This window comes from Monodon monoceros, unplaced genomic scaffold (assembly GCF_005190385.1).
Source record: "Monodon monoceros isolate NGI ecotype Baffin Bay Population unplaced genomic scaffold, NGI_Narwhal_1 Super_Scaffold_12, whole genome shotgun sequence".
In the NCBI taxonomy this organism is placed as follows: Eukaryota; Metazoa; Chordata; class Mammalia; order Artiodactyla; family Monodontidae; genus Monodon; species Monodon monoceros.
Window position 1 is genome coordinate 43,349,304 of NW_021703768.1, and position 15,134 is coordinate 43,364,437.

Below are 15,134 nucleotides of genomic sequence, written 5' to 3' on the forward strand. Positions count from 1 at the left end.
AATTACAGGAACGCTTTATTTTCTGAATAACTTTTTTCTCATTATAAAAGTAGTACATTGTTTTTGTATGAGGATAATATAGAAGTTATAGAAGAAAATAAAAACCACCCATTAGAAATAATCAGTTAACATTCTAGTATATTTTCAAATGAGTGTAGACCCACATACGTGCACACAGGTGCACACACACACAAAATTAGTTTTACTTGTTTTTGAACTTTACATAAAGTGGAATCACACAATATGTATTTTTCTGTCTAGCTTCTTTTGCCATCATTATCTTTCTGAGATTCATCCATATTCTTGCATGCAGCTGTAGACTGTTATAGCTGTGTAATATTCCATTACATGAAAATACAATTTATTTAACCATTCCTGGTTGGTGGGTATCTGGGTTGTTTCCAGTTTGGCACTCCTATGAATAACTCATAATCTATATATTTGTACATGGCTTTTGGTGAAATGTGCACACATTTCTATTGATTATAAACAGAGTATCTCAATGTTAACAGATAATTACAAACCCTTTTCCAAAGTGATTATGCTAATTTACACTTACGTTAGTACTGCATAATCATTCCCATTGTTCTACATCCTTGCCTTGATTTGTTTTCATCATTGATTGATTTCTTACCTTAGGTTACTGTTTTTTGTTTTTTAGTTTTTAGTTTCAGATTTTCCATTATTTTTTTATTCAATAAATATTTTCCACGAATTTGGTTCTTTTTTACATTTCTAGCCAGTGCCAGAATTCTCAACCTTATTTCAATTTCCCTGAACATATTAAACATAGTCTTTAAAAAGTCTGTTTCTGATAACTCCATTGTCTGGATCATCTGTCTATTGTATATCAAGTCTCTTAATTTCTAATCATGTTGTCTCATCTTCTCTTATGCCTAGCTATTTTTGATTAAGTACCTGGCATAATACTTAATAAAATTCTAGTATACAGAAAACAGTATAAGTAAGTTGAAGCCTAGAATAATATTATTTTCTTTAGAAAGGGTTTACATTTGCTTTTGGGAGCCAATTTGAGACACTTAGCAGTCCTAGATTACCTTAATCCAGTTTTAGGGATTGAGATGAGTTAAAGTTGAGCTACAGTCCCTGAAAGAAGGCCATTCTATTTCCAGTTCACTCATATTTCTAGGCTTATAGACCTTAGGGCTTCCAACCTAAAGCTTGCATGGGGCCTACCTACTATTAGTGAACCCTGGATTCCAGTTTTTCTCCCTCTAGCCTTGTAAAGGTATTGAAAGCTCTGTCAATTTAATAGTCATTCAGCTAATAAACTGGAATTGGCAGATACCCTTGAGGAAATGCTGGACTCCCCTCTCTTCGTTTCCTCCTTCTTCTTGATCTAGACCCCATTATTCTTCATTGTTTTATCAGTTCTCCCATGTCTTTAGGCAGATTAAAAAAATTTTTTTTGGTCAGTTTTTCCAGTTATTCTCAGCAAGATGGTTGGTCCAAATTCCTTAATCTGCCCTTGTTGTAAGCAGAAATCCCCCATGCCCTCTTTAATTAAAAAAAAATTATTAAGATATTAATTCACATACCATAAAATTTACCCACTTAAAATGTACGATTCAATAGTTTTTAGAACATTTATGGAGTTGTGCCTCCATCACCATAATCAATTTTTGTTTTTTTCTTTTTTTTTGGCTCTGCCATGAGGCATACAGGATCTTAGTTCTCTGACCAGGGATCGAACCCATGCCCCGTGCAGTGGAAGCAGGGAGTCTTAACCATTGGACCGCCAGGGAAGTCCCACCATAAGCAACTTTAGAACACTTTCATCACCCCCAAAAAAATCCTGGACTCCATTAACCCCTCTCTCCAGCCCCTGGCAGCCATTAATCTGCTTTCGGTCTCTATGACTTTACCTAATTTAAATAGTTTGTATAAATTGAATCATACAATATGTGTCTTTTGTTGTGTGGCCTCTTTCACATAGCATGGTTTCAAGGTTCATACATGTTGTAGCATATATTGATATTTTAATTGTTTTTTACAGTCAAATAATATTCTGTTGTATGGATATATCACATTTGGTTTATACATATATCAACTGAAGGACATTTGGATTGTTTCCACTTTTGGCTATTATAAATGTTATGGACATTTCTTTATATTTGTGTGGACATATGTTTTCAATTCTCTTGGGTATATACCTAGGGGTGGAATTGTTAGGTCAAATGATAATTCTATATTTACATTTTTAAGAATTATCAAACTGTTTTTCAAAAGTGGCTATACCAAAAAAAAAAAAAGTGGCTATACCAGTTGCAAAAGGAGTCACGGGTATGAAATGAATAGTATGGGGAATACAGTCAGTGTAATATCTTTGTATGGTGACAGATCGTAACCAAACTTATCGTGGTGGTCATTTTAAAATGTACAGAAATATCAAGTCACTATGTTGTGTAATGGGAACTAACATAGTGTTGTATGTCAATTATACTTCAAAACCAAACAAATTCATAGAAAAAGAGACTGGATTTGTGGTTACCAGAGGCAGGGTGAGGGTGGGGAATGCATGAAGGCAGTGAAAAGCTACAAACTTTCAGTTACAAGATAAATAACTACTAGAGATGTAATGTACAACATGATAAATATAGTTAACATTTCTGTGTTACAGATGAAAGTTGTTAAGAGAGTAAATCCTAAGTGTTCTCATCATAAGGAAAAATTTTTTTTCTATTTTTTAAAGTTTGTATCTATATGAGATGGTGGATGTACACTAAACTTATTGTGATAATCATTTCATAATGTATGTCACTCAAATCATTATGGTGTATACCTTACACTTATACAATGCTGGATGTCAATTATATCTCAAAAAGCTGGAAGGAAAAGAGAGTGGCCATACCATGTTTCAATCCCACTAGCAACATTTAAGGACCATGCCCTCTTTTTAAGCAATTATTTTTAACACCCAAATTTACTAGCCTTAATAAAATAGACCAATTATTCCTGAATAAAGCTGAAATAAATAAAATAGAAAATATTCATAAAAATAGGGACTTTGCTGGTGGCTCAGCGCTTAAGAATCTGCCTGCCAATGCAGGGGACACAGGTTCGAGCCCTGGTCCGGGAAGATCCCACATGCCATAAAGCATAAAGCCATAAGCCCGTGCACCACAACTACTGAGCCTGCGCTCTAGAGCCCGTGAGCCACAACTACTGAGCCTGTGTGCCGCAACTACTAAAGCCCACGCGCCTATAGCCCATGCTCTGCAACAAGAGAAGCCACCACAATGAGAAGCCTGCACCCCCGCTCCCCACAACTAGAGAAAGCCCGTGTGCTGCAACGAAGATCCAATGCAGCCAAAAATAAATAAATAAATAAATAAATAAATTTATAAGAAAAATAATAAAAAATAAAAATAATTCTAACTATAATAAAGGAGAAACAAAATAAAATATAATAAATTAACATAAATTTTAATATGTAAGTTGTAGGGCATAACAATGAACACCAATGCCTACATCAATTTATAATGAATAAGACAGGATTTAAGAGAAGATTCAGCTATTCTACAGAAGAGGTATAAGAAAATAAAAAATCAGAGGTATTGGTAGATATAAAAACTCGTGTTAGAATAAACAAGTCATATAGGAATTTGAAGAAATGCAAATTTCAATTTGATGAAATTCAAATTCAAATACGAGATATGAATTGTTGGAATTCAAATTCAAATTTGAGAGAAATAACCTTAATTGAAGTAGTGAGAACATGCCAAGATAAATTATAAACTAACTGAAATAGAAAAAATGAGGAAGTGTGATGCTGTTGCAATGAATCAGGCTTTTTAAATTAAGTATAGCACCAAAGTAATTTTCTATGTTACTGTATAGAAAACATATTTCCTCACTTAAAATGTTGAGGCATTCACTTCTCTCTTAATATTTAAAAGATCTTGGAAACCATACCTTGTGACAAAGGAATACAGAACAGATTGCAAGAAGAAATCTTAAAAAAAGAAGCCAGAGGAAAAAAATGTAATAGCCTTTTGGAGACAATTTCAGACTAAGACTAAAAAATAATAGGCAAGCCAAAGATACATAATCTCAGTATGTTATTTTTACATCAGTTCCTTATCTTTGGGTTACAGTCATCCATTAGGCTTTTAACAAGATCCGTAAATTTCATGTGCTTCCATAATTTTAAAACACTTGATTTTAAGTCTTTGTTAAAAGGAGCTTCCGTTTTCTTATTGTACATTTGCAATTGGTTTCATTGCTTTTGCAGTAATAGTATAATTACTTGTGAAAGGAAAATCCAAATGGAGTTGGTATTGCTGAGAGCTCTCTAAAATGGAGCCGGGAAGCCATTAAGGAATTGTGACTTACGCATGTCTCAGCCTGGATGGAGTGTGACCTTTTGACCTTACAAGCAAGTCATCCAGAACATATGCCAGAAACTCAAGATACTTATCGGATCCTTACCTTAAAATAACTAGTGATAGTCTATCTACCTGTAGGACCCCTATCCTAAAACAACTTGTGATTCCTTAAGGATAAATCACAATCCTTCCCAGGCAATTTTTAACAACCTCGTGGCTTTTTGTCTTTATAAGCCCCTGACTTTCTCTTCCTCAGAACACTCTTTCAGGATTACCCAAATCTGTGTCTCCCGAATTGTAATTTTAAGACCCCCCCCCCCAATAAACTCTTTTCTTATTTGCAGCCCCCTGCATTATTTTTTTTTGGTTTACACACTAAAAGCCTTTTCAACTATATACTTGGAGATGTTATAATACTGAGTAGACAGAGGAAGATGCTAGCCCAACTCTTCATACCCTTTCCTCCCAACAAAACACACTTGATTGGTGCTAATGAGCACTGGTCAAACTCATTAGGCTCCCTCTTTCTTCAGGCTTGTCCAAATAATGTCAATGAGGGAGGAAGAAAGGGAAGAAAATAAAGCATTAGTTTAGAGGCAACGAAGGAAACAGCAAAATCAGACAGACCAGAGAGAATAAGGAAAGAAATGGAAGCAACTCAGGCAAGCAGATATGGATACAAAAGGATAGTTAAGCAAACAAAGACATCTGGAAAGAGAGACAGAAGTAAAAGAACCTATGAACTTGAGAGAATAAAAAGGTTCTGATGGGACTAGAAATAAGATCCCATTCTAACAAAGTCCATAGTTAGATTTATTTATTTATTTATTTAAATTAATTAATTTATTCTTGGCTGCATAGGGTCTTTGTTGCTGTGCGCAGGCTTTCTCTAGTTGTGGCGAGAGGGGGCTACTCTTCGTTGCAGTGCGCTGGCTTTTCTCACTGCAGTGGCCTCTCCCACTGCAGAGCATCGGCTCTAGGCACATGGGCTTCAGTAGTTGTGGCACGCAGGCTCTAGAGCGCAGGCTCAGTAGTTGTGGCACACGGGCTCAGTTGCTCCACGGCATGTGGGATCTTCCCGGACCAGGGCTCGAACCCGTGTCCCCTGCATTGGCAGGAGGATTCTTAACCAGTGCACCACCAGCGAAGTCCCTTTAGTTAGATTTAAAGCATCTCTGAATCCATGGCCAGGGTTGCTCTCTTCAAGCATTTAGCAAAAAGAGTTCCACTGGAGAAAAATAATGGTGGAGAGTGGGGAGAAGAGAGGTTAGAGAAGTGGACTAAAAAGGGAGAGAAAAGAGGAGAGGGAAGAGAGTAGGGAGAAAAGGAGGAAGGAGAGGGAAGGGTACAGAAGTTGTAATACAATCAGCAAGTTCGTATCAGCTCCATGGCACTGATAAATGGTTAAGGGCCCTGGTCCTGTCTATTTAACATAGATGGCAAGTTCCTCAAAATGCAATTCATGCAGCTCTGGAAACCAGTCCTCCTGGGAAAACTACTTTTCTAGATCTGTATAAATCCCCAACTATGAAACTACCAAGCCTCAATAATCACTGTTATTGGTCCAGGGCACAACAGATAAACTCTTCACTTTGTTATGCGCCCCCCGACCCAGGACCACAAATACCAAAAAGAATCAATTCAGCCTGCTATTCAGCGATAGTATTATTGACAGATGAAAGTGAGAGAGGCCAGTTTACAGATGTGTAGACAAGTAGACACTCTAAAAAAAAAAAAAATAGGGGCCATAAGCATGCTTAGTATGTTTGAAGGACACCCGGAACTGCCTATTTTCAATGTCTACCTCTACCCCACTGGCTTACCAGAGTACTTGAAATGTTATCAATTAGAAAAATCTAACCTTTAGGTTAGGCTTTTATTTATTTAATTAATTAATTAATTTTTGTCTGTGTTGGGTCTTCGTTGCTGCACGTGGGCTTTCTCTAGTTGCAGTGAGAGGGGGCTACTCTTCATTGTGGTGCACGGGCTTCTCATTGCGGTGGCTTCTCTTGTTGCAGAGAACAGGCTCTAGGCACGTGGGCTTCAGTACTTGTGGTGTGTGGGCTCAGTAGTTGTGGCTCACGGTCTCTAGAGCACAGGCTCAGTAGTTGTGATGCACGGGCTTAGCTGCTCTGCGGCATGTGGGATCTTCCCAGACCAGGGCTCGAACCCGTGTCCTCTTCATTGGCAGGTGGATTCTTAACCACTGTGCCACCAGGGAAGCCCTAGGTTAGGCTTTTATATTCTAGGATTCTCCTTATTAAAATGCAAACAGCCATGGAAAAGTAATAGAGTAGGTCTTTGACACATCAGATTGTTTGCCATCATAACACCTAAACAGACAAGAAAGCCCTGCACGAATACGACAGATAAGCACTAGTGAATAAGGGGAGGAAGAAAAAGTATAACTTACAAAGCACTGTCTAGAGGAAATTTTTGAGTGAATTCCCTGAGAAAAACTGGGCACATAGAGAGGAGCAAGAAAGCCCTAGGTCCTGGGAAAAAAGGAAGAGGAAACAGAGTTTGAGAAAATGGAAAAAGGGAAGTGCAAAGCCCAATTAACCACTTCACAATTTGGTTTCAGGCTGGCTGGAGTGGTCAACTCCCAAAGGTCATAATCCCAGAGTAGCAGCAAAGCATGAAGCAATCCTGAATACCAGGTCTAATATTTGGTTACCAGAAAGTCTGGGAAAAGCAGGAAAACAATCTCTAAGACCAGTGATTGCCAATGGAATATTATCAAATACAGTATAGCAGATTTCTAAACCTTCCTGTCCTGCCACCCACATTCCTCACTCCACCCCAAACCAGGTAAAAAAAACTAATAGGGGAGGGGAGGGGAGGAGAGGGGAGGGGAGCGGAGGCATGCAGAGGGAAAAGTGGATTTGTACAGTTTGCAAAAGGCCCCCAAATAATCCAAATAATTATGACATGTATCATTCCTCTACAGTGACAAGCTCCTTCTTCCACCTAAGTCTAATTAAACCCCAGGTCCAACAAAATGATAAGCAGGTCCAGCACGTTATCTTTTAGTCCAAAGCAGTTCTTAAAATTCTTATATTTGAACCAAAACATGATTTTGACTGCCACCTGGTGGAAGAGATAAAGTCAACCACAAACTAAACTGAGGATAAGCAATCTAAAATTATCAAATGTTGTTCTTTATATTCTAACAGCCTAAGACAGTTTCCAAAAGTGTGGTTATATGTAAGATGATTTTAGGTAGCACAAGGATAAATGCTATTTTAACTACTTGGTATTTACTGCAATGCATATTAGAAAAAAGTATAAACAATACTTCATTTCACGAATACATGAAGATGAGGCTAAATTAACCCTAATTTTTCAACGTTAATAAATTTAAAAAATATTAAATTATAATATTACACAGGTGGTACTGGGATATCACCAAAGTCATAAGGTGACTCTAAAATGACTGAAGTTTTGGAAATAGTTGTCTAAGTTGGTTCTTCTAATTGAAGACACTTTTCCCTCACTGTGTCTGAGATTTATGTATATAAAGTGAAATAACAATGTTTTAAGGTACTCCTGTTTTTTTCTCATCAAATAAGTTTCTGAAATTATTTCACAAGCAAATTAGCATTCAATACTGCTAAACCCCTATAAATATTTGCCTTCCTTAAAACATGCTTACCTAGATAGTTATCCTGATTGAAAATAGTTGATTCCCTCTTATTTTGACAAGTTTCATTATAGAAAATATGTTTCCATTTAACCTACACGGTTAAACAAATTCTCAGAGAACTGTTTGAACTTCTGCCAACCTACTGCAGTGGAATACACTTTAATGACCTATGTTCTATTGTCACAGTGGTCAATTATTTATCATAGAATTTAGAGGTTTCAAGAAACTCCTGAGCATTTAATCAGCATTCATTAGTCCTTGTATTCACGGATATTGGAACATATAAGTGAAAATTACAAGATTCACTTCATTATCTTCTCTGATGGCCACCTTAAACGACAAAGATAAATTTCTCATGTGATAAATTTCACACTGCTCTAGCTGCAAAAAAGACTAAAAAATTAAGTATCTGGAAAACGGAAATGGGATTATCAAGACTAGCTTAAATCAATCCTCCTTCATCTCCTGGATTGGAAACTACTTCGACCCTTAACACAGTTAGGCTTCCGCTGGCAAAGAGGTGGGGTTGATGAATAGTTGGGCATTTCCCAAATAGTAATCTGCCACACGTCCCACCTCAAGCACTCAGTTTCCTTCTGAGGAGGCAACCACTCTTACAGTTTCCCATTTATTCCCCCAGAGTCATTTATACATAATTGCATAATATATAACTTGTTAATGTTGTTTTTACCCAAATGGTAGTATACTATATACACTGCTCTGCACTTCACTTTTTTCATTTAACAAAATAAGTTGAAGACTTGTTCCATTTTGATATGTAATAAAGCCACTTCCTTCTTTTCAATGGGTGAAAAATATTCCATTGTATCAATGTGCCATAATTTATTTATCCAGTCCTATAAGAAAAGACATTTTAGTTGTTTTCAAACTTTTGCTATTATAAAAAATAGTGCATTAAACAACCTTGTGCGTATATTATTTGACATTGCAAATTAATGCTTAGAAATGAAATTGTTGGGCCATGTAAACTTTGGAATTGGTTGCTGGCATGTTTTTTGGTGAGGGGCAGATCACATTAATTTTATGGATTAAAATTTAAAGAGCATGACATTTTATTTTAGAGTCTTCCCTACTGAGACCAGTATATGCCTTTTTGTTACATGTCTTATCTTATTAATTCTAATATGCACATTTAATCATTTCTAAAATATGGATGCATCTCATAATTCAGGACATCTTTTAATCACTGTCAGCCAGGTGGCAGTCATGAAAGTAATTATTTCTGGTGGCACGACAGGTAACTGTCACCTGTGATCGTTTCAGTCATCAAACCATTTAGGGACCATTTAAGGAAGAAATGTGAGCCACAGTGTTTAGAAAGCTTTCTGTGACACCTTCTGGTAAGATCAGGAAAGTGCAAGCATCAAAACTAAAAGTGTCAGTGACTAGGAAGAAAATTCTTTCAAGAAATGTTACACTATCAATGTTCTCAGTGATACTAAGGACAATTTTGTGTGGGCAGGAAAAAAAACACTGATTTTGATGACTGCAAGTCAAAAAGTGATTCAGAAGAATTAGACTCTATATGCGAAGAATCAGATTTGTAATACCTTAACCGATATATTTTGTTTATATTTTTATTTTTATAATTACAAGAGTTCTTCTAGTAAACATCAAAATAAAATTCTAAGTCCAAAGAAATTGTTGCATCAGAGGTATGGGTAGCAGTTTATGTATTATATTAAAAACAACAACAAAAACAACAGGGACTCCCCTGGCGGCGCAGTGGTTAAGACTCTGCACTCCCAATGCAGGGGACCCGGGTTCGATCCCTGGTCAGGGAACTAGATCCCACATGCATGCCGCAACTAAGAGTTTGCATGCCACAACTAAGGAGCCCAGCTGCCACAACAAAGACATGGCGAAACCAAATAAATAATAAATAAATAAATAGTTTTAAAAAAAGCAGCACAACTTATAATCAGCATCTCAGATTTGAAGAAATACTCTACATGTTATTTTAGGTCTCTCAGTAGTATTTTAAAGTTTCTCTCATATAGATTTTGCACATCCTTAAGGCTATTCCTACGTATTTTATCTTTTTCTTCATTATATTTTCTCATCAGAATGCTATTTATTTTTGCCTGTTTTGTAAACAACCACGTTACTGAATTGTCTTATTATTTATAATAATTTTTCAGTGGATTCTTTTGGGTTTTCCAGGTATGCAATGAAATAAATTTTAAACTCTACTTATCTTAAGCTATCTGCTGGAAGTTAAGCTCAATGAAGGTAAGGATTACGTATTACTTTTACTGTTCTATCCCCAGCACCTCTCATATTACCTTGCACAAATCAGATAATCAATATATATTTGTTAAATGAGTTATATGCATCTTACTTCATAAAACTTCCCAACCACCCCTGACAGACAAGTGGAGTTTAGTATAAAAAGTCAGATATAAGTGAGAAAAGAGTATTTATATTTATTCTCTACCACATACAAACATACAGATCCTGTAAGAAACTGGATATTTTATAATCAAAGTTATATATATTTGGTTATAATTAGTTCTTATTAATAATTAAAAACCTTAATTATAAAATAAATATTTTATTTTAAACACTTACCTTTTGGATCTTATATCTGATGAATCAAACTGGATATTCATAGGTCCAGGATTTATTTCATTATCTACCTCAGGGATGAGAAGATGGCTAGAATCACTATCCATATTTGCCATTTTTTCTCAGACTCTAAGCACTGAAGAAGTCAGTCCTATAATAAATCAGAAAAGAGAAACAATTTAAAGTTTAATTTAAAAATATTTTATTATTAATAGGTAATATATTTGCATGCATAAGAAATTGAAAAAACACAGGAATTTGCTGAAGATATCTTAATGAGCTACATGCCTAAAATATTTATATTATCAGAAACCTGTTAAGTTGAAATGGAGTTACTGCTTATTTTTCAGCTTAGTAAAAAAGAAGCAGGGCAATCCATTTCCAGTAATAAAATAGATTAGGCTACTTGGACTCATTTTCCTGCAGAAAACAACTAAAAATACTGGATAAAATATTATTATTATTATTTTAAATCAGAGATCTCATACGTTCATTTTATTTTATTTATTTTTTTGTCTGTGAAATATATTAAAACTTTGCTGATGACAGCTGGAAATCAAAACATTAAAACTTTTAACATAATAAAATAGCTGTGTTTGTGAAGATCTTTTAAAAGTTTCCTAAACCAATAAGAGAGAAAAATTAAAAAGTAGTGAATATAATACAAATTAAACATCAATTGAAAATAGGAGTCAGTGTGTTAAAAAAAAATTAAGAGGTTGGTCAGGTATAAAGGAAGTCATCTTAAATTTCTAATACTGTTACAGTATGTACAGCACAGCTGAGGTAGGGTGATGGACAATATGACCTCTTGAAGCCCTTTACAATCTTTTTGTTGTTATTATTTTTTTTTAATTTAATTTAATTTATTCTTTTATACAGCAGGTTGGATACAATATTTTTTTTTAATTTTTGAAAAGCACCTTTTAGTAAGGAAAAGCAGGCCATTTGCAGGTGAATTTAAGGAACCTACAAAGTAAGTAGCTCAAAGAAGTTGCTTCTGCTCTGAGGGTATTTGCTGTGCCAGGAGAAACTGGGCTGAGGTTTTCAAGACCTTGTGAAGTATTAAGAAAATAGAAGACAAAACCCAAGATTCACCCAAAGTAAGGAACGACTGTAGTAAGAAATCATCTCCTCTCCCTACTTCCCATACAGCTGGGACTACAAAGAACTTTACCATCAGATTAGGAGTTAACAAGAAGTAAAAGTGCCTCACTCCCTCACAAAGCAATAACAAACAAGTTTTCTTGACAATGGCTACAGCCTGTATATGTGTGTGTGTGTGTGTGTGTGTGCGCGCGTGTGCTTGAGGGAAATATTATATAACACAAACTGCACCTCATGTGGATTTGCAAGGTGATCAAAGAACACTTAAACCTGTGAATATAATTTCAGGTTACTTGCTTGGTAAAGCTTATAGGCAATTGGCCAAAGCAAATGTAAATCTTTTCTATGAGGATACAGAAAAGATTGATCCTAGGCCTCAAAAGACTTGCTAACAATCTTTCAAGAACAATGAACAGTACATAGTCAAAAATAACCTAGCATATAAAGAAACAAAGTACTATTAGTGAGAACCAGAAGAAATAGCAGAAGCAGATCCACAAAGGCTTCAACTATAGGGATATCAGAATAAGATTATAAAATAATTATGCTTCCTATGTTTAAACAAATAAAGGAAAAAGTGGACATTTTCAAAAAGTAACAGCATATTTGAAAAGGACCAGAATGAATGTTTAGGCCTAAATAAAAAAAGAAAAAATATAGTAACACAAAATGTAATAGCCAAAATTTAAAACTCAATGGATGCATTTTAAAGTTGAAGAGAGGGCGTTGGCAACATGGTAGAATAAGAAGCTACCTTTATCTTTCCCCTTCAACCAGTAAACCAGTAAAACATCCACAACACAACAAAGGTGCCTCTGCCCAACATACTAGGATGCTGGAGAATCCCACACATCTGTACATCTACAAGTGAGTGGACTGGAACACACAGAGGAGGGGAACTGAGGGAGGGAGAAACCAAGGGAAGAGCAAAGGCAGTGCCTGTAATCCTACCCCTCTGGCTACAGCAGCTGAGACTGCAGCCCCAGAGTACTGGGTAGCAGCAGGGGAGGCAGGGCACATGACTCCTGCCTCAACAGCCCCCATGGCCACAGAGGCAGAGATGTAGAACCTTACAACACTGAAAACAGCAAAAGTGCCCATGCAATCCTGGCTCTTCTTCCCTTTCGTCTCCCTCCTCCCTGCAGTGTTAGAGTCTGTGACTCAGGAGATCCTGGATGCGAAGGACGAGTCCACCGTCCTGGCTGATGATGCCAGTGACAGTAGCAGAAGCAATGCACCAACAACCCTGGAGGCACAAGAAGCAATAATGAGGACCCAGGGTAATGCCACTAACAGAGGTGATGGACGATGGAGAGTAAGGGCTCAAATATAACCAGAGTTGGCTCAGGTAAGAAAAACCAAAAGATTGTGCTATAGCACCACCTACTGGAAAGAAAAAGAAAGGCCTCAATTTCTAATCTGTTTAACTCATTATAATCAAAAAAAAATGTAAAAAAAAAAAAAAGTGCCTGTGGAGAAACAGCTCAAATGTGCCTGCGGAGAAACAGCTCAAGTGTGCCTGCAGAGAAACAGCTCATCAGGCACCATGAACCACAGTAACAGTGCACTACAAAAAGAAAATGACAATTCTCCAGGAACCAAACATAAAGTCATGCAATATTGTGATCTAATTGATAGAGAATTCAAAATAGCTGTTATGAAGACACTCGACAAGCTACAAGTTTTCTTGTAGAAAGGCAGTTTCAATGAGCTCAGGAATAAAATTAATGAACAGAAGTAACAAAGAGACTGAAACTAAAAAAGACCTAAACGGAAATTCTAGAGCTGAAGAATTCAATAAATGAGATGAAGAATGAATTAGAAAGCAATGGAAACAGAGCAGACCAAATGGAAGAGAGAATTGGCAAGCTTGAAGACAGAAATCTAGAAATGATACAAGAGCAAAGAGAAATAAGATTTTTTTTTTTTTAATGAGGAAATTCTACAAGAGCTATCCGATTCTTTTAGGAAGGGCAACATTAGGGTAGTGGGTATCCCAGAAGAGAGAAGGGAACAGAGTTTACTTAAAGAAATAATAGCTGAGAACTTCCCAAACCTGGGGAAGGAATTGGATATACAAATCTATGAAGCTAAGAGAACACCTAATTACCTCAATGCAAAGAGACACATTATATTAAAGTCATCAAAAGTCAATACAGGGCTTCCCTGGTGGCGCAGTGGTTGAGAGTCCACCGGCCGATGCAGGGGACACGGGTTCGTGCCCCGGTCTGGGAAGATCCCTCATGCCGCGGAGCGGCTGGGCCCGTGAGCCATGGCCGCTGAGCCTGCGCGTCCGGAGCCTGTGCTCCGCAACGAGAGAGGCCACAACAGTGAGAGGCCCGCGTACCGCAAAAAAACCAACAAAGAAACAAAACAAAACAAAACAAAAGTCAATACAAAGAAAAAATTTTAAGGGCAGCCAGGGGAAAAAGGATGATAACCTACAAAGGAACCCCCATTTTACTGTCAGCAGATTTCTCACCAGAAACTCTACAGGCCAGGAGGGAGTGGGATTATATTCTCAAAATACCATGAAAGATAAAAACTTTCACCCAAGAATACCCTATCCAGCAAAGTTATCATTCAGATATGAAGGAGAAATAAAGACTTCCCCAGATAAACAAAAGCTGAGGGAGTTCATCAACACTAGACCTGTCTTATAAGAAATGTTGAAAGGAGCTGTTTTACCGGGAACTAAAAGGCAAAAGTACACAGCATTTTGAGTAAGGTGATAAATAGATGAAATCAGAAAATTGCAACTCTTTATTAGAATAGGTTTGTAAACACTTTATTATAGTGTAAAGGTAAAGGGGGGGAACAGAAAAAAATTTCAATTTGGTAACAAACTCACAATATAAAAAGGGATAGTTTGAGACAACAAAAACACAAAAGGGGAAGAGGAAAAGGACAGAATCCATATAGGTAAATGTAGCTAAGATGCTATCAGCAGGGACCTCCCTGGTGGCACAGTGGTTAAGAATCCACCTGCCGATGCAGGGGACATGGGTTCAATCCCTGGTCTGGGAAGATCCCACTTGCCTCAGAACAACTAAGCCCATGCGCCACAACTACTGAGCCTGAGCTCTAGAGCCTGTGAGCCACAACTACTGAAACCCGTGTGCCTAGAGCCCATGCTCCACAACAAGAGAAGCCACCACAAGGAGAAGCCCGTGCACCACAACGAAGAGTAGCCCCTGCTCACTGCAACTAGAGGAAGCCCGTGCCCAGCAACAAAGACCCAGTGCAGCCAAAAATAAATAAGTAAATAAATAAATAAATGAATTTTTAAAAAAGATGCTACCAGCAGAAAACGTACTATTTTACGCATGACAATTTTATACAAACCCAATGGAAACCACAGAACATAAATCCAGAGCAAAGACATGACACATAAAAAAAGAGGAAACTGAGAAGAACATCATAGAAAAACACCAAACCAAAAT

The 15,134-nt window shown here is 36.9% G+C and overlaps 1 protein-coding gene across 17 annotated transcripts in view; it reads right to left on the reverse strand.

Annotated features, from left to right (window-relative positions):
* The window catches only part of SLC38A9 (solute carrier family 38 member 9), a 114,033-nt gene that overhangs the window by 82,213 nt on the left and 16,686 nt on the right, over positions 1–15,134 (reverse strand). For 16 of the 17 annotated variants that reach the window (XR_003792579.1, XR_003792575.1, XR_003792577.1 and 13 more), the window contains one exon: positions 10,588–10,735. Coding sequence is in view for 7 of the 17 variants with exons in the window: in XM_029215930.1 (XP_029071763.1) it covers positions 10,588–10,700 (113 nt within the window). In the remaining 10 variants the exon portion in view is untranslated. Of the gene's footprint in view, positions 1–10,587; positions 10,736–15,134 lie in introns of those variants that run through there. The other variant, XM_029215928.1, reaches the window with a different exon arrangement.